The 17,479-nt window shown below is 40.2% G+C and overlaps 1 protein-coding gene across 9 annotated transcripts in view; it reads left to right on the forward strand.

Annotated features, from left to right (window-relative positions):
- LOC126175210 (rho GTPase-activating protein 20) overlaps window positions 1-17,479 on the forward strand; it is a 180,592-nt gene that overhangs the window by 80,697 nt on the left and 82,416 nt on the right. For 5 of the 9 annotated variants that reach the window (XM_049921834.1, XM_049921833.1, XM_049921835.1 and 2 more), the window contains 2 exons: window positions 429-595; window positions 11,961-12,077. In XM_049921834.1, coding sequence (XP_049777791.1) covers window positions 429-595; window positions 11,961-12,077 — 284 coding nt within the window. Of the gene's footprint in view, window positions 1-428; window positions 596-11,960; window positions 12,121-17,078; window positions 17,346-17,479 lie in introns of those variants that run through there. The other 4 variants (XR_007535541.1, XR_007535542.1, XM_049921837.1 and 1 more) reach the window with 2 other exon arrangements.

Consider the following 17,479-nt stretch of genomic DNA (forward strand, 5'->3'; position numbering starts at 1 on the left):
CATTTAATTGTAATAATTTGAGGTAGTTACACACATTGGTTGGGGTGAATAGTGTATACTCTCCCACATTCCATTTCACTGCATTTATTGATGTCTTAATATGTAATTTACATTCCCACAAAACAGTTTTGTTTTACAGATCAACCTGTTTCAATTAAGTTCAAAATTTACAAGAAAAAAATCAAATTGCCATCAATGATTTCAGAAACTCCGACTCTGCTGCATTTACATTAAATGTGATGTATGTTATTCATTATTTCTTTGTATATTGTAGGATGCATGATCTGACTAAAAATAACACCGTAGGGAATTTCCCTTGAGTAAAATGGAAAACCACTACACATTCTAGTTGTATTTAAATGCTTATACAGTATTAGGAACAATTTGCTGAAAATATATTCATATGAAATATTTACATCACATTTCAGCTATATCGCATCAAGAAGAAAGCCAATCTACTCCTGCCCTGATACATGTGCCAGAGGGGTTTGACTCCACAGCACCATCCACCTCCCTTGGCATTATTCCAGAAAATAATCTTCTCGAGAGCTATACAAGACTCTCTATAAGCCTTGAAGAAAATGGTCTCTTTAAGGTGAGACTATGAAATCTAGTCTTTTCAGATGAAATACACTTACTCTCCGCCACACACCGTTGGGTGGCTTGCGGAGTATAAATGTAGATGTAGATATAGTCTATAGTAGAGTTGTGTACCCATCAGCTTAAGGTGCAGCTGCAAATGTAATGTGTAAGGTAAACTGAACTTTTAGAGTCATTCTCGCGTACAGTACACATGTGACAGCTACACAGCTGAAGACAGAAAAATACAAAAGTAAACAAATATATATTTGACTTGACTACCATACAGGATCTCTTCTACAAACTCTTCCAATGCGCCCATATGGTGTTGATGAATGGATTCATTTACAGTTGTATAAATTCTTTTCAAGTGCGGGCAGAAAGAAAATGTCTTTGAACATCAACACAATGTTGGATGTACTGTACCCTGTAAAAACATGTTATACATTTCAATAGAAGTCCAATTATTGAAAGCAAGCAAATATTTTATAAAAATAATACTTTGTCATATTTGGAGGAGCACTTTTTATCAGTTTCTTGTGTTTGTGTTCCTTTTTTTGTTCTTATTTTTGGATATTATCTGTGTTCTGCACCCTTCCCTCCCCCCCCCCCCCCCCCCTCCCCACCCAAACCCCTCATGTATACACAACCGCAATTTGTTGTATTATGTGCAGCTTAAGTAAACTCAAAGTGAAAATGTTTAGAAGACTACCAAAGGATGCTAGATAACCATGACTGAACAGATCAGCTCAAAACCACAGATTTTAATGTCTAGACTCCAAGCAGAGTGCCTTGCACTTACAACACAAGTTAAATTGTAATAATCACAGTGTAGGTGACACAACCCTATATTGATAAAATTATTTGCTAACCTAATACATAGTCATATTTCATATGTTTTGTTTTCATGTGTATTGCTGAAAAAGAAGACTGTTTGCTGGCAACAGGCTTTTTCTTGTATGTGCTGTTACTTAGTTCACATTTGCTTATGGTTTTTTGATATATTTTATATTTCCCCGTATACAAAATATGAAATGTGAGTGAGAGTGACCAAAAACAGTGTGTGGTAGCAGATGCAGGCACAAATGAAAAGTGTCAGAAATGCTACCTTTCAGAACCAGATTGTCACCTACACTGCATAAATGAGAGAACAGTTGGAGGTAGTCAGACAATTCAGGAATTGTGAAGGAAGTACCTGAAAATCCAGGGAGATACAACAAGAACATGAGGAGCAAGAAAGCAAAAATGAAGTGCCAACAAACAGCATGTTGTTCATAGCTGATTTAATTTCATTGTAGATTTCACTCACATTTTGTCTCTTTTAGACAGGACTGTAGGATACTTTCCTACTTGTATTCTGAATAACCTTCTTTCCTCCAACCCCTCCATCTGTTTCGCTCTTTCCCCCCCCCCCCCCCCCTTCTCCTTGGGAAATCCCAAGTATTCAAATCTGGTTTTGGTTTTATCATTTATTCGTCATCTGCTGCCATCTTGCAAGTAACATCACTTTTTCTGTTCTTATTTTAATGTGAAGATTTTTTTTCTTTCTTCATTTTTTGCTACAGTAGTTATTTGTTTTAACATGAGATGTTGGATATCTTGCAAATTCTGAAGAGCAATGTGAAAGAAAGTTGCTGTAATAATCTGCAAATTGTGAAAGATGAAACATAACACAGAAATTTAAATAAAAGGAGGGAAAATTAAAGTGAAAAAATCCCAATGCACTCACATCTGTAATCACACGTGTGTGTGTGTGTGTGTGTGTGTGTGTGTGTGTGTGTGATAGAGAGAGAGAGCACATCATCAAAACAGACCACCTCCTCCTCCTCCTCCTCCTCCTCCTCCTTCTTCTTCTTCTTGTTGCTCCTCCTCCTCCTCCTCCTCCTCCTCCTCCTCTCCAGTACTAAGTGTAGTGGCCTTTTACGATCTCAGTCCATATCCTTACTGCTCTTTCACATCTCTTCTGCTTCCAGGTTGGTATTTGAGAATTGTTTGGAGGATCTGGCTAATCCTCATCATAGTACACTGCCTTTCCAAGATGATCTGTAATTCTGTACGAATTTGATCATTGGTTTACTTTGAAAGCCTTAAAGATGTCATTAGATCTTTTCCTGTCCCATAGTTTACAGCCAGCTCTTCTTCTCATGAACTGCATCTTGGCACTCATTTGTCTTTGTTTGTCACCTCTACAAAGTGTACAGCAACTGTATTTACAGTGTGAGTGGTTGACTGGTTTACTTGAAACAGCAGTTAATAACTGTCGTAACTGTTAAGTAATCCCCGTCAATGGTAATGCATTTCTGGGAATGGCTGTTAAAGTTCCGGGAACTCCTGATTTAGTAGTCTTTAGGGATAGCCCTCAATTGAGTCATTACTATATTTGGATATCTGAGAGTTCTGAAAATCTCTTGTCCTTCAGAGCTGATTTCAGTTTGGGGAACAAGAAAAAATCCAGGAGAGACAAGTCTGTGGAATAGGATGTGTGACTGAGTGACTCAGCTGGGTGTTGGCCAGGAACTGCTGCACTGGAAAGGCAGTGCATGGCCGGACAGTCGTGGAGTGGGATCCAGTCACCTTATTTGGTGTACTGGGAGTGCACCCGCTTGATCTGTTGCAACAGACATTTCAGTATTTCCATGTGCGTAATGACATGGGTGACACACACTCGAAGTCGAAGAACATTACAAGTATTGTCTTGATGTGTGATCTCTCATTGTAATCCTGGACATTGCCACTCCATACTTTAACATTGTTTTCAGGGTTGTGTCTTGAGTACCAGGTATTGTGTCGGTTAATAGGAAAGTTGCATCTCAATACGGCATGTGGATGAGGTCTCTACAGACGTCAAGCCAGGTTCAAAGTGTGGGTCACAAGTTGGGAGCAAAATTTGCGTTACCCTAATCCTAGGCAATTGTGAGGTAATGCACTTCTGGGAGCAGCTGTACAAATCCTGGAAACTCCCACTTCCTCTGCCATCATTTGCACTAAGACACAACGATTCTTAGACAAAACTTTCTCCACCTTATTTATGTTCATCAAGGTGCTTGCAGTTGCAGGCAGGCCAGTTCAGAGAACATCTTCCATTGTGACCCACACGTTTTTTGAGGCATTTAAACCTCTTGTAAACACACTTTGAGATGACAGCATGTTCTTTATAAATTGTTGTCAGCATTTTCTGAGTCCCTTTCACTGGTTTTCCAAGTCAGACAGAGAATGATCGTTCAAGTCCGCATCCAGCCAGCCAAATTTATATTTTCTTTGATTTCCTAAATTGCTCCAGGCAAATGCTGGGATGGTTCCTTTGAAGGGGCACGCCCAATTTCCTTCCCCATCCTTGGCAGAATCAGAGCTTGTTCTCAGTCTCTAATGACCTTGACATTGACAGGACGTTAAACCCAATGTTCCTGCCTTCCAAGTCAAATAGAACATCATCTTCATTCAGTGATCCATTTTGGGTTTCAAACTGCACACCCTACACCTTCAATCTACAATGTGCTGTTTACACGCAAGAAGCACACTTGCATATATAAAAAAAAATAATAAGTGGTGAGTGGCAACATCCTTGTGTCGGTGTGTTTCCACATCATTTAGTTTTATTTTGATTTATACCCAGGTACATCAATGTACAGTTTGGAACTTTATATCTAGGGAATGACTAATGGAAATAAGTTATCCAGCCTGCTGAAATCCTACTCCTGCCTTGGTACACCACTATCCAACCCCAATACTATTCAGTGTTCCTCCTCGTCAACCACCCATAGCACCCAGACCCTGCTGAGTTGATCTTTTCAACCTACCGCATTCTCCAAAAACCCATACCCACAATCCACAAAATCCAGAACTGAAACAGTCTCTTGCTTCCTACAGTGAAAACACTTCTTTGCCACCAATCCCTCCAACCAAAGCCAATCCAATCCTTCCAACAAAACCTGCCTGTCCCCATTTGTACCACCATCCAACTATGACTCTCTCACACTCCCGTCCAACCATCCCCTGGTCACTTTCCAGGAATTCCAAACTTCCAACCTGGCCTCACCATCCTTCCGAAGCTCCATCCCTAAGAACAACCTTTCACAGGGTGTGTACGACCCTGGACAACTGGGAGATCCGGAAAAAACCCGGGAATTTTTTCATCTGGGAGGAAACCGGGAAAAACCCGTGAATTTTTTAGAATTCTGGGGATTTTTCATTTCTTTAGTTTTCCGTTAAATTTTTGTAACTTTGACTGGTAAGAACCAATACTCTAACATAGAATATTACTGTATCTCGCTACTGCAGAATAATACTGCAGCAATAAAAAACCAAAATAAAACTGAAGTTGCAAAGGAAATGCACCATGCACAACAACAAAACACAGTGCTCAAGTGCTCATACAAGTGTCTGCCAACAGCAAAATGTGTTGAAGGCTTTAGGAAGACTATGCAATGTTTCATAACAATAAATTGTTTACAATAAGCGTTACGTCACAACTGTTTACATTAGATTCATTTGAGCGGTTGCGAGCGAGCTTATGCGCATGTGCAGTTGAGTCGCATATGAGTAGTACCTTCTCCCATTTCTGGCTACAGAAGTGTGCAGTTAGCTGTATAAGCAATAGCAGCAGGCAGCCAGATGCAATCCGGAAAAATTTTACTGTTGCGCCTAAGCTGACAGATTCACGCATGCGCAACAGGCCGGGACTGGGGGGCAGGGACAAACCAAATTCATATTATTGAGGAAAAATACCTTCTTTCACAAAGCGCCCAACAACCAGCGCATGTTGGTCTATCGATTACTCACATGATTTTGAACACATTCCTATTGGTTTTTTAACAAATTCTAAGTTGATTTCTGAAAGAATCGTAAGTTGATTTTTGGATGCATGCATAGTATAAGTGATGTCTCTGCCAGGGGAATCTCTGACGCATCTAGAAGTAAACTTTCGTACAGACAAAAAGAGATGGATCTATACAAGCTGAGCGGAATAAAGCCGAATGGGTGAATGCCAATCGCTAATTATGTGGTTGACTAGGTTTGCAATTGATCAGCATTGTTATAACTATTAGCGAATTCCATAGATTCAGACTACCAGAGTGGAAATAAATGCCTAACGGGAATAACAGGCAACAAAGATTGCGTATTGTCTCCTCCGTGTATCCAAGAAAATGAAATTTTGAAAGAAAATTTTTGGCCAGACCACTACACTTCTAAGGGCCAGTAATACAGTCCCCGGCTAGCAGCCGCGAAAGTTCTATTCTGGGAGTAGCGCGGAAAACGCGTTGTACGAACACGTAACAACGCCTAACCGGAGAATAATTGCGGGGTAACTAAACTGGTGATTGTGGCAGGGTTAGTGAAGATAACCAAAGAATAAGTTTTGACACTGGCAGGAATAGTTACAGAATTAGTGATGACAAGATTGTTTCTTAGAACGTGGAAGGAGAAGAAACGAGGACTCTCACAAATCACAGAAGAATATGACGATTCCACATTTATATAAAAATTTCGTACCACTACTTTTTGATCTCATGCTTCAGAAGGTAGAGAGTATGAATGAAATGTGAAGCTATTTCCTAACATAAAACGTTTTGCTTGTAGTAGGCCTAATAGGCATTTGATATTGGTACTACGTGAATTATATTCCGTAGTGTTATAAAAATGACCATTTGTGCCAAAACAGTCTTGTTTATTTGGTGTGTGTAACACTTGCTGCAATATTAGGCAGGCGTATTTCATTTTATCTAGCACACAGACAAAATACACGTAATCAGATCGAGAAACGACACCAGTCTTGGGTACTATTTGTATCAACAGCTTTTCTAGTATTAGACAATGACATTTCACTTTTTCATATAGCAAAACGTTGACGAACTTTGATGAGGTAATAGATTCTTTCGCAGAAAGGAAAGCACGTCATGTAAAGCTGTAGCAAGATTAGAGAGGGAAAAAAGCTAGGACTTAAGGATTGAAGAAGTGCATTCTAATGTCTTGCTTGCCTCTTGTCTTTACTCGTTTTATGTACCCTATATTTAATTTTATGTCACAGAAAACAGCAAGTTATTAGCTAATAGGCAGTAAAGACAGCAGATTTTCTGAAGAGTTCTTGTTCTGCCAGTTACAAATAATCCTATCCAGTATTAATTGTGAGGTTTTTTAAAGAGGGGTAGGATGTCAAACTGGCCGATTGGGAGCAGGAGAGGTACTGCAGGACATTTTAATTTCCACTGGCATGAATATAGTTTGATGGCACCCATTACAAAATATTACATGTTTGACTTCCACAGAGCGAAATACAGAGACGTGAGATAGAAGAAAGCTGTGTGAAGAGATGTGGCATTGCATTTTGGCACACTTAAGACCAAATAACACGTCTTACACATGACCCGTGTTTACGTTAAGTGATTTTGCTGTTTCCTCTTCGTTTATTGCTCTCACATCAAATGAAAACAAATCGGATTTCTGTGGCCGGGAGCTATCAAGTGAATTAAAATATATTCACATAATTATGGAAGGCTAAAATATGTAATTAGTTTCAGATTTTATTTTGTTTCCACCTGTCTTGACAGTCAAGCGTTAATTGCCTTGCAGAACAATGAAGTTATTTTTGTCGGTTTGTTAAAGAAATCTTTTCTGCTGAGGCAGTCAATTTATTTGAATGAAGTGTTTCATTCCACACTATTGGCTAGTTACAACTATTCTCTGCATTTCAAGTTCACATTTTTATCTTCTAGCATGTATAGGATTATGCCTTAATAAAGAACCAAACATGAGATAAAACAGTACTGGTTCTCCAAGAAAATTTACATCTGAATCTGGACATACGAATGTGCACTTTAAGCCGAATGATGCATTTTATTATGGTTCACAAAATTCCCATGCTCTTGGAGTATCCTCTAATGTCTTGTTTCCTTTATGACATAATGTAAGATCTTTGAATGTTTTACACGTACGAACGTACAGACTTCCTGCGTCACTGTAGATGCGCAAGTGCGGCGACGCCTGTTATCTGGCGCTCACTGGCAACTACTGAAATGAATGTATTTCTAACAGGTCACGAGAAAATATTCCAAATGGTTGTTTGGAAAGCATTACTGTCAAAGTAAATTTCTTTTTATGCAAGATGCACTCTGTGCGATGAATGTCCGATGAATTTTTTAAATCACAGAGTGTTTGACTCTCATTCAAAAATAAAATCTTTGACGACGACCATTTAGAATATTTTCGAGCCCAGATCAGACATTTATGTCGTCGTTAAAAATTTTACTGGCACAAATGTATCTTAAAGTGTAACACGCGCAAAAAAGATCAACATTATGTGTGAAAGCTTAGTTTCTCTTGCAGCTTATTAATCTTAGAGACCAATATTATACGTAAAAGCTTTTCTTTTCTTGTAGCAACACTATGTATATTAATTTAAACCATTACCTGTTCCTGTTTGTGTGTTCGCACTACTTAACAGTGATGTTGCTATTGACTGACTACATCACGTGTCCTATGCTCTGAATATCCGCTATCATCGGCTGGCAGGATCGCTTGACATGAACTACGACTGGCTTACAAAAGCGCATCGCAATCTTGATTTCAATTCTTCGGAAAGTAACATGCGGTGTTTGGTGGAATTAGAATTTATACTTTTGTAATACGAAAATATGCAGTGTACGTGTTGCTGCACATCAGAAATCTTTCCAAAACTTGTTTTTTCCCCTGAGTTTAGTTTTCTAAAGTGCCCGGAAATTCTATGCCAGTGTATACAACCACAACCATTTAAAGGATTGATAAGTTTTACAGTTCCGAGGAAAAGTATGCTGTTACTTAACACGGAAAAAGTGTATTTTCATCCAGGAGAAAGTGTATTTTTAACTGGGAAATCCGGGGATTTTTTTTCCTGTTTCAGCAGAAGAAAGAATAGCCCTATACAACCTAAAACCGGATCCTGACCTAATCATCCTCCCTGCAGACAAAGGTTCCACCACTGTTGTGATGAACCAGAGTGACTACCTGGCAGAGTGTCTCCACCAGCTGTCCAACATTACCTCCAGTCCCTGCTGAAATCCTTCGGCCGTTCCCAGAACCCCTCCCCTGAGCCCATCTCCCTACTCATCCCAAAAGAGCCGCACACCCACCTTCTACATGCTCCCCAAAATCCACAAACCAAACAAACCTGGTTGCCCCATTGTGGCTGGTTACAGTGCCCCCACTGACAGAAGTTGACCAACTTCAGCAACCAATTGTCCAAAACAGAGCCTCCTACATGAAAGATACCGACCACTTCCTGCACTGGATCCCCACGATGCCCACGCCCTTACCTCTCGGGTCCCTACACATCGTTGTTGATGCAACCTTCTCATACACCAACATCCCTCATGCCCATGGCCTTGCCACAATTAAACACTATCTCTCACAGTACCCTGCAAATTCCAAACCCACCACTTCATTCCTGATACACCTAACCAACTACACCCTAGCCCATAACTACTTCATCTCTGAAGGGAAAGCACAAAAACAAATGCGTGGCTCAGCCGGTGGCACCCGCAAAGCGCTCTCATTTTCCAACTTCTTCATGGGTCATCTAGAGGAAACATTCCAAAGCTTCCCAAAAATCCAAACCCTGGTCTTGGTCACGTTTATTAATGACATGTTTATAATCTGGACCAAAGGCCAACACATTATCCTCATTCCTCCACAATCTCAACACCTTCTCTCCTATCCACTTCACCTGGTCCTCCACCACACATCGTGTCATGTTCCTAGATGTCGTTTTCCTCCTCTCAGATGTCTCCATCTGCACCTCGGTCCACATCAAACCCACCAATCACCACCAATCACCAACACTACCTGCACTTTGACAGTTGCCACCCCTTCTACAGCAAAAAATCCATCCCCTGCAGCCTGGCCACCCAAGGCAGATGCATCTTCATTGATGAGAACTCCCTCATCCAGTTTGCTGAAGGAATCACAAAGGCCTTCACAGACAGGCAATATCCTCCAGACCTAATACACAAACAGCTCTCCTGTGCCATATCCCCACACACACCTGATCCACACATCCATCCCAAGAACCAACCGCAAAGAAGCCCCCCCCCCCCCCCCCCCCCTTGTCACTCAATACCACCCGGGACTGACTCTCATTCTTTGTTAGGGCTTTGATTGTCTATCATCATGCCATGAAATGAGGGACATCCTATCCGAGAAACTTACCTTCCCACCGAAAGTGGTGTTCCATCGCCCACCCAACCTCTACAGCATCCTAGCCCATCGCCATGGACTCCCACCCCCAGTCCCCTGTCGAAGGGATCACACCCAGCACAGTCTTGTCCTACCCCATCAGAGGCTGGGCCAGCTTTGAAAGCAGGCATATTATACACCAGCCTTGCTGCAGCCACTGCACAGCGTTTTACATTGGTATGAATTGTGAATTGTGGGTTATTAGTCTCATAACATACATAATCAAAATCATTTGATTCAGGTACAGGAGACACGTCAAAAGTTTGGAAAAATTTACAGTAAACATAAAAGCTGATGTCAGGGTGTATATGACCCGGGACAACCGGGAGATCCGGGAAAAAGCCGGGAATTTTTTCATCCATGAGAAAACTGGGAATTTTTAAGAATTCTGGGATTTTTTTAAATTTTAGTTTTCAGTTAATTTTTTGTAATTTTGACTGTTAAGAAATATCTCTCTAACAAATTATATTACTGCATCCCGCTACAGCAGAATAATACTGCAGCAATAAAACATGAATGAGAGAAAAAAACTAAAATAAAACTTAAGTTTCAAAGGAAAAGCACAATGTACACAACAAAACACATTGTTCATAGAAGCGTCAGCCAGTAGCAAAATGCGTCAAAGGCTTTAGGAAGACTACGCAATGCTTCATAACAACATCATAACTGTTTACATTGGATTCATGTGAGCAGTTGTGAGCAGACCCATGCGCATGCACAGTTGAGTCGCGCATGTACCTTCCACTTCTGTCTACAAAAGTGTGGCTGTTGGCTGTATAAGCAAGATGTTACCCAGAAAAATTTTACTGGCGTGTCCAAGCTGCTATATTCACTGGGAGCAAACCAGGGTATCTGCCCCAGGCAGCATTTTCAGTCAAGCATTAATCGCCTTGCAGAACAATGAAGTTATTTTTGTCGGTTCGCTAAAGAAATATGGCTTAATTAATCTTTTTGGCTGTGGCAGTCAATTAGTTTGAAACAAAGTGTTTAATTCCACACTATTGGCTGGTTTCAACTGTTCACTGCATTTCAAAAGAACATGTTTTATTTATAGCATGTATGACATATGCCATAATAAAAAACCAAAAATGAGATAGCACAGTACTGGTACCGGGAAATATCCGGGAATTTTTTTCCTTGTCCGCGTATACGCTCTGAATGTTTACATACAGCATAATAATAATAATAATAATAATACAATTTTGTTTTTATACACAATAGGCAGAGATGATAATAACAATAATAATAATAAAAATAGTATCTAAAAATCTAACTCTAAATTACCCTAGCTCAAATTATCATGTCGTCCTCTAAAAATTCTTCTATTGAATAGTAGCATTTCTCCCCCAGAATCTAATGTAGCCCTATTTTTAGGATCTCTGGCTTAATATTAAATACATTTTTGCCCATTAATTTGTTATAATATTGTCATCCCCATATACAGTGGAGCCCATTCATATAATTTCAGTTTGTGTGTGAGAAGCATAAAATTTTTTTTATTTCTTGTGTTGTATGTGTGGTTTAAATAATTTTTGCCTGCTTTGTAGGAAGATGATAATTTCATATGATAATCAATCAACTATCAACTAGAACGAATGGCCATCACCAAACTTTTGCTATAAACAAGGTGGACCACACAGTGGCAAAACATGCAGCAGAGCACAACATGTACCATCTGGATCCCCACCACCACCAGCTTTTCTGAGCTGTGCAGATGGGCGCTATCCTTACACCACATCCTTCACTCCCATCACCTCCCTGGCTAAATCTAAGGTAACTCGCTGCCCCCCCCCCCCCCCCCAACCACCCAATTGTGTGTGTGTGTGTGTGTGTGTGTGTGTGTGTGTGTGTGTGTGTGTGATATATAATCTCCCCTGACCCAGTACCTCCGGCCAGTAATTTGTGTCAGCTAGTTGTGTGCTGCTATCTCACGCTATAGTCTGTGAAACTGCGTGCCCAGCCCTCTGCCACCTGCGCCCCTATACCTGCACCCCTACGTAACCCACCGAAAGCTAGCAAAGCTCTGTACCTTTTGTTTCTGTTCCTGTTGACAATGCAGCACTTCTGCCTTTCAGTGAATCATCTCCTTTATTCCTAAATAATCCGTAATTCTCAACCAGAGATTTTTGTACATTATTAAAACAGAAATAAGCACATATTTACTTTCTTCATTCCAGGGTTCAAGCCGTTCATCTTCAAGTAGTGCTACTACAAGCAGACATATGACACTAGAAGAACTTCGAGCAGTGAATCGATATGCAGAGAGCACTAAAAGCCTTTCCTACCTCCCTCAGGTGAGGTCAGAAGATGGAAGCCAGGGAGGGGGCGGCAGCACAGGTCAGACTAACTCTGAATATCTTGGCACAGCATGGCACCGGGCACGTTGTTTCACCTGCCCTGACCTATTCTCGCATGGTGCCTTGCCCAGTCACAGATACCACCAGTTTGCTGTCCTGAGTGGCTCCTCTACTTTCTGTGTGCTTTCATACTAAATACACTGTAAAAATGGGAATTGTAAATTACCAAACAGAAGTGCATTAATGATATTTTAAAGACATGAAATAGAATTGCCACAGTCATTTCTTTAAGTGACCAAAGACGAAAAAATTAAAATTCAGCAAAATAAGTTTTAGCGTGTGGCTCTTGTTGTAAATTTAAACACTGACAAAAGAACCTTTTGTATCGTAGTGATAAAGAGTACATTGAAGATTATTTATTTTTTGTCAGTCTGTGCTCCTTACTTAGCTGAAACAAACTAAAAACTACCTAAACATTTTTTAAATATCTAAGTGATATTAAATGTCATAATTTCAGATTCAAAGTTATTTTTCTGAGAGGCTCCATTACCTGTTTAATGTTGGAAATTCCAGTGACCAGTAGTCCCATTAGAAAGGAGTGTTGCCTTTCAGGTACTAATTTCTTCTTATCATTATTGTAATTAATACCTTAGAATTTTGTGCGATGGTAACAGCAAGTCAGTGTCCTCTGCCTCTTCGCCGTTGCAAAATATTTGGCAGTTAAAATTATTAAGGTCGATATAATGCGTATTTTAGAACTTCACTGACATACTGTGGGGAAAATGTCATTTTTAAGCTATTTTTAAGAGTTACATGCAGGAGACATTCATACGGCTCTAAGAATAAGTAACGTTTATATAGAAATTACATATATTGAAGACAAGTTCAGACAAATTTACTAAAAGTGTTCAGACAGTCTGTATTGACCCTCATTGCAAGCTTCATAATCTCATCTCTCCGTCACCCCCCCCCCCCTCCCCTCACACCCCCCACCCCCTCCCCCCCACCCCTCTTAAACGAGCATACTGCTAATGTAGATTGTGTAGAATAGTTATCAGGATGACATGTTACTCTCTACCACTGACATAAGTCATAGCATTGAAATGGTGTGCAAGTGCCATTCATTTCTGTGGAATTGGCACACTAAGATGTGTTTTGAGAAGACATGACAAAAATAGCAGAAATGAGATATTGTGTTCATAAGTACGTGTGACCACACAGTGGATGAAGTTGCTTGATTTGTTGGTATTTACCATGGACTGCCCAGCTGGTCTACAAGAAATGGACTTACCAGAGCCATGTAATATGTGTAGAGGGTGCACAGAATAATGTGGCCAGTAGATGTGCAGTCTGCGGGGTAAGTGTGAAGAGAGCGACAGTGGTGGGGGCTGCAGCCAGGCACTCAGCGGGCTGTAGGGGAAATGCCGAGCGCTGGAGGGGAAGTGGCATTCTAAACTGTAGTGTGCACACATTGTTTGTAAGTATTACGTGGAGCATCTCTAGGCCCAAACTTGCTTGATGACCATCCAAAAAGATCTACCGTCATGTCTGCTTTGGTTAGTATCTAAAAATAGTTGTACTGAAAATGCAACAAAAGCATTGATTTATTTTCGCCTGAGTTGGTAACCATTTGTAACTTTCAGAGAATCGTCATGAATGGTGAATCTGGAGTGAAAAGTACATTTCCGTTGTTGCCTTCTTAAAATTTGCTTCTTTTGCCAAAACATGGCAGAGTTTACACATCATCACATCACTAACATGTTGTGCAGTCGCAGTTGTGAGAGAATTGTGGAACAGTGATTTATTAAGTGAGGAACTGAGGACAAGTAAGGTCAGTAGCTTATGAAAAATCACATCTTTGGTATAAAAAGAAATATGTGATGTCCTCACTTATGTTGTTCCAAAACCATTGAATTTCTCGTTTGACCAGCTGTCGATGGCCCATAAAAAAATTACATTATTTCATCAAAAAAGTCTGTAGTTAGTGGAATAACATGGCAGATAATGAAGTTTCACATAATAACCATATGACAAAATACTCTGCTCTTTGCATGCCATCATTTGCCAAAATCTCATTTTGATATCTCAAGCCATTTGAGATTTGAGGAATGTTAGGAGATACGAGGAATGTTATGGATATTTCATTCTGCCTTAATCATGATCGCAGATGACTGAGGTACACAAGATTAGTTTTTGAGATTGGTGACAGATAGAGAAGACAGACAGAGGTCTCCACCAATATCTAAAGAAAAATTCATTATGTTAGCTAAATTTCATATGCAGTAACATATAATGTAATATGCATCAAATGAGAAACATAGCAAATGCTATTTTTCATTTCAGACTTTTTTAATTTTGCGCAGTGTCTTACTATGAGGTTTGCCCAGAAAGTAATGCACCACATTTTTTTCTCAGCCAAAAATATTGCTACAAATGTGAGACGTTTGTATGTGTTATTTGAAGTCTCCTAAATGAGCATGCCAGATAGTGTAGCTGCAGGACCATGCTGTATGTTACAAGCAATGTGCTGTCATTGAATTTCTCACTGCAGAGAAAGAAACTATGGGGAATATTCACAAACACTTGTGCAAAGTCTGTGGAGCATCTGCTGTTGACAGAAGCACAGTTTGTCGCTGCGGGCGGAGGGGATGTCATCAGAAGGCAGTTCAGCAGAGCTTCACGATTTGCAGCCGTCGGGGAGATCACCCACAGCTGCACACCAGACATGTTTGAGCGAGCTGATGTTGTCATTCACGAGGACAGATGCATTATGACTCAGCGGTTGGCGCTGCATCTGTCAGTCAGCAAAGGAAGTGTGGATGCAATTACCTGCACTCTTGGATATTCAAGAGTGTGCAAGATGGGTCCTGCCTTGTCTAAAGGTGGATCACAAATCGCACAGAAAAAACATTTGTTTTGATTTGTTGCAACATTTTGAAGCTGAGGAGGAGGCCTCCTTGTCCCAGATTGTGACAAGTAATGAAATCTGGGTTCACCATCTTGAGCCCTAAACAAAACAGTAATGGTGCCATTCCCACTCCCCACAGAAGAAAAAATCCAAAACAACTGCTTCCGATCGTGATCACCGTGTTCTGGGACTGTGAAGTTGTGATTCTCATTGATGTGATGCCAAGAGGTGGTACTATTAATTCAGAAGTATACGTCAACACATTAACAGAACTCAATACGTGCTTCTGATGACTTCGACGCCACAGCAACTCGGGAGATATTTGGCTGCAACGTGATAACACTCAGCCCCACAAAAGACTGAGGACTGCTGAATGCATCGCAAAACATGGTTGGACAGAGTCACGTCATTCACCATACAGCCCTGACCTAGCCCCCTCAGACTTCCACGTGTTTGGGCTATCAAAGGATGCCATTTGCTGAAGACATTTTGAGGACAATGAGTTGATTCACTCAGTGAACCACTGACTCCACCACCAGGACAATGATTGGTACCAACAGGACATAACACATCCTTGTTTCTCACTGGCGGAAGACCATAGAACAGGATTGAGATTACGTGAAAAAATAGGGTGTGTAGATAAAACATCATTCTTTCACGTGTGTAATTCTCGTTGTGTTCAATAAAGAATAGTTGAAGAAAAAAAGTTATGTATTATTTTCTGGGCAATCATCGTAAAATACAAATATCAAAATATCTATGACCATTAATGAAATGATAGGCATTTCATCATGAAGCTGCCATAGATAATAATAAATAACAAAAAAAAATTACCAAATAGTTTCTGTAAAATCATTTGAGAAAGATTGCAAGGCATGCACCTCAACTCTCTCACCCCAGTTGGCCGAAAGAGGGCAAAGAACGTTGGCCTTCCCTTCTGAACATACAGCTGAACTCACCCAGTGTCTTGTACAAAAATTAGTCACTGTGCACTGACCACTGTATCCTGCACAGACTCTAAGAATAGTGGTTGTAAAAATATCGTAATCAACATTTGCTACGGATGAGTGTCATCCATTATCAACAAAAGGAATTGTTGCTGTTAATGAATGTATGTCTATCTCTAACAGTTTCTGGGCGAACATTGCACAGGAAACTACATGAAGCGGACATTTGGAGTCTGCCTCACAAAAGGCGATTGTCCACATTGGCACATAAAGCTACGTGCCTCCAATGGCCAGAAACTGAACAGTAACTTACTGGAAGTGTGTAGTATAGTCTGGCAAGTCATGCTTCTGGCTCTTTTCAAATGATGCCGGGTGTTGAGTGCAACAATGGTTCCCTGAGGTTTTTAACTTGCAGTGTGTGGAAGATGTGGTTCAGACCGGAGGTGATGCTGTGATATCATGTGTTCAAGCCATAACTTGGTCCCACTCAAACAGGTTGCTGTAAACCTATACCAGGATGTTTATTTGTGCATTGTCAGTGATCAGGTATAGTCCTTTCTTCTACCCCTATTTCATGATTGTGCCTTAGACACTTAGTGTATGACAACAGGTGTCCTCATAGGTCTTCAGGCATATTTTCCTGATTTAATGAACAGTCACACACCAGATTGTAGCTCAGTTGGCCCACTAAATCATCTGATCTTAATCCCACAGGAAATGTCTTTGACTATTTGGAACAGTGATTGAAACAGCAGATAGCTTCCCCATAACATGATAACTGTGTGGGAAATGGTCATCAATGAGTGGCCTCAACTTGATGTCTCCTGCGGGCAACTAAAACAGCTCTGTCGAGTGAGGCTGGGTTCTCTCATTTCGTTAAACAAGTCATGTGGACAGTCAAGTCGTATGCTAATTGGAGGAACATACATCTAATTCTTCACTTTCTTGTTTCAGTATTTCAGTAGTTGGTAAATAGTTCTTCTTTTTACTTAGGAACTAAAATTTCAGTTTGTATAACTTTCTCACTGTTCATTGGCAGTGTTGATGTTGTTGACAGTGGAAATGGAAAAAATTATATGGTAAATTGATATAGTCAAGAAATTCTGGGGGAAACTAAAATGTCTGTTATGTATTTGTTTTCAGCGACATTATGACTTTGCTGTATTACAACAGGATCCACAGAGATTGTTCAGCATATTGCATAACAGTCAAATCTGAAAGTGTATCCATGTTACACTTACAGGATACCACAAGTAGCTGTGCTGGGGAGTTTTGGAAATAACTGTTGAGCATGTTTTGTATATCAGTGTTCTATTAGAAATGGTGATAAAATTGTCATTAGCAATTGTCAGAAAAGCAGACTGTTTTGTCACAATAAATGGCTAGTTTGCACTCGTGAGGAACTTCGCCAGTGTTATAACCTGTGCAATAATATCTTTACTTGTTCACAACTCTGTGGAAAGAGCAGAGTAATGTTACACACTTATTGTGGTTTATTATTACTTTAGCTAGAAGTGCCATAAAACACAGAACAGTACGGAATT

Source organism: Schistocerca cancellata, chromosome 3 (assembly GCF_023864275.1).
Source record: "Schistocerca cancellata isolate TAMUIC-IGC-003103 chromosome 3, iqSchCanc2.1, whole genome shotgun sequence".
Taxonomy (NCBI): Eukaryota; Metazoa; Arthropoda; class Insecta; order Orthoptera; family Acrididae; genus Schistocerca; species Schistocerca cancellata.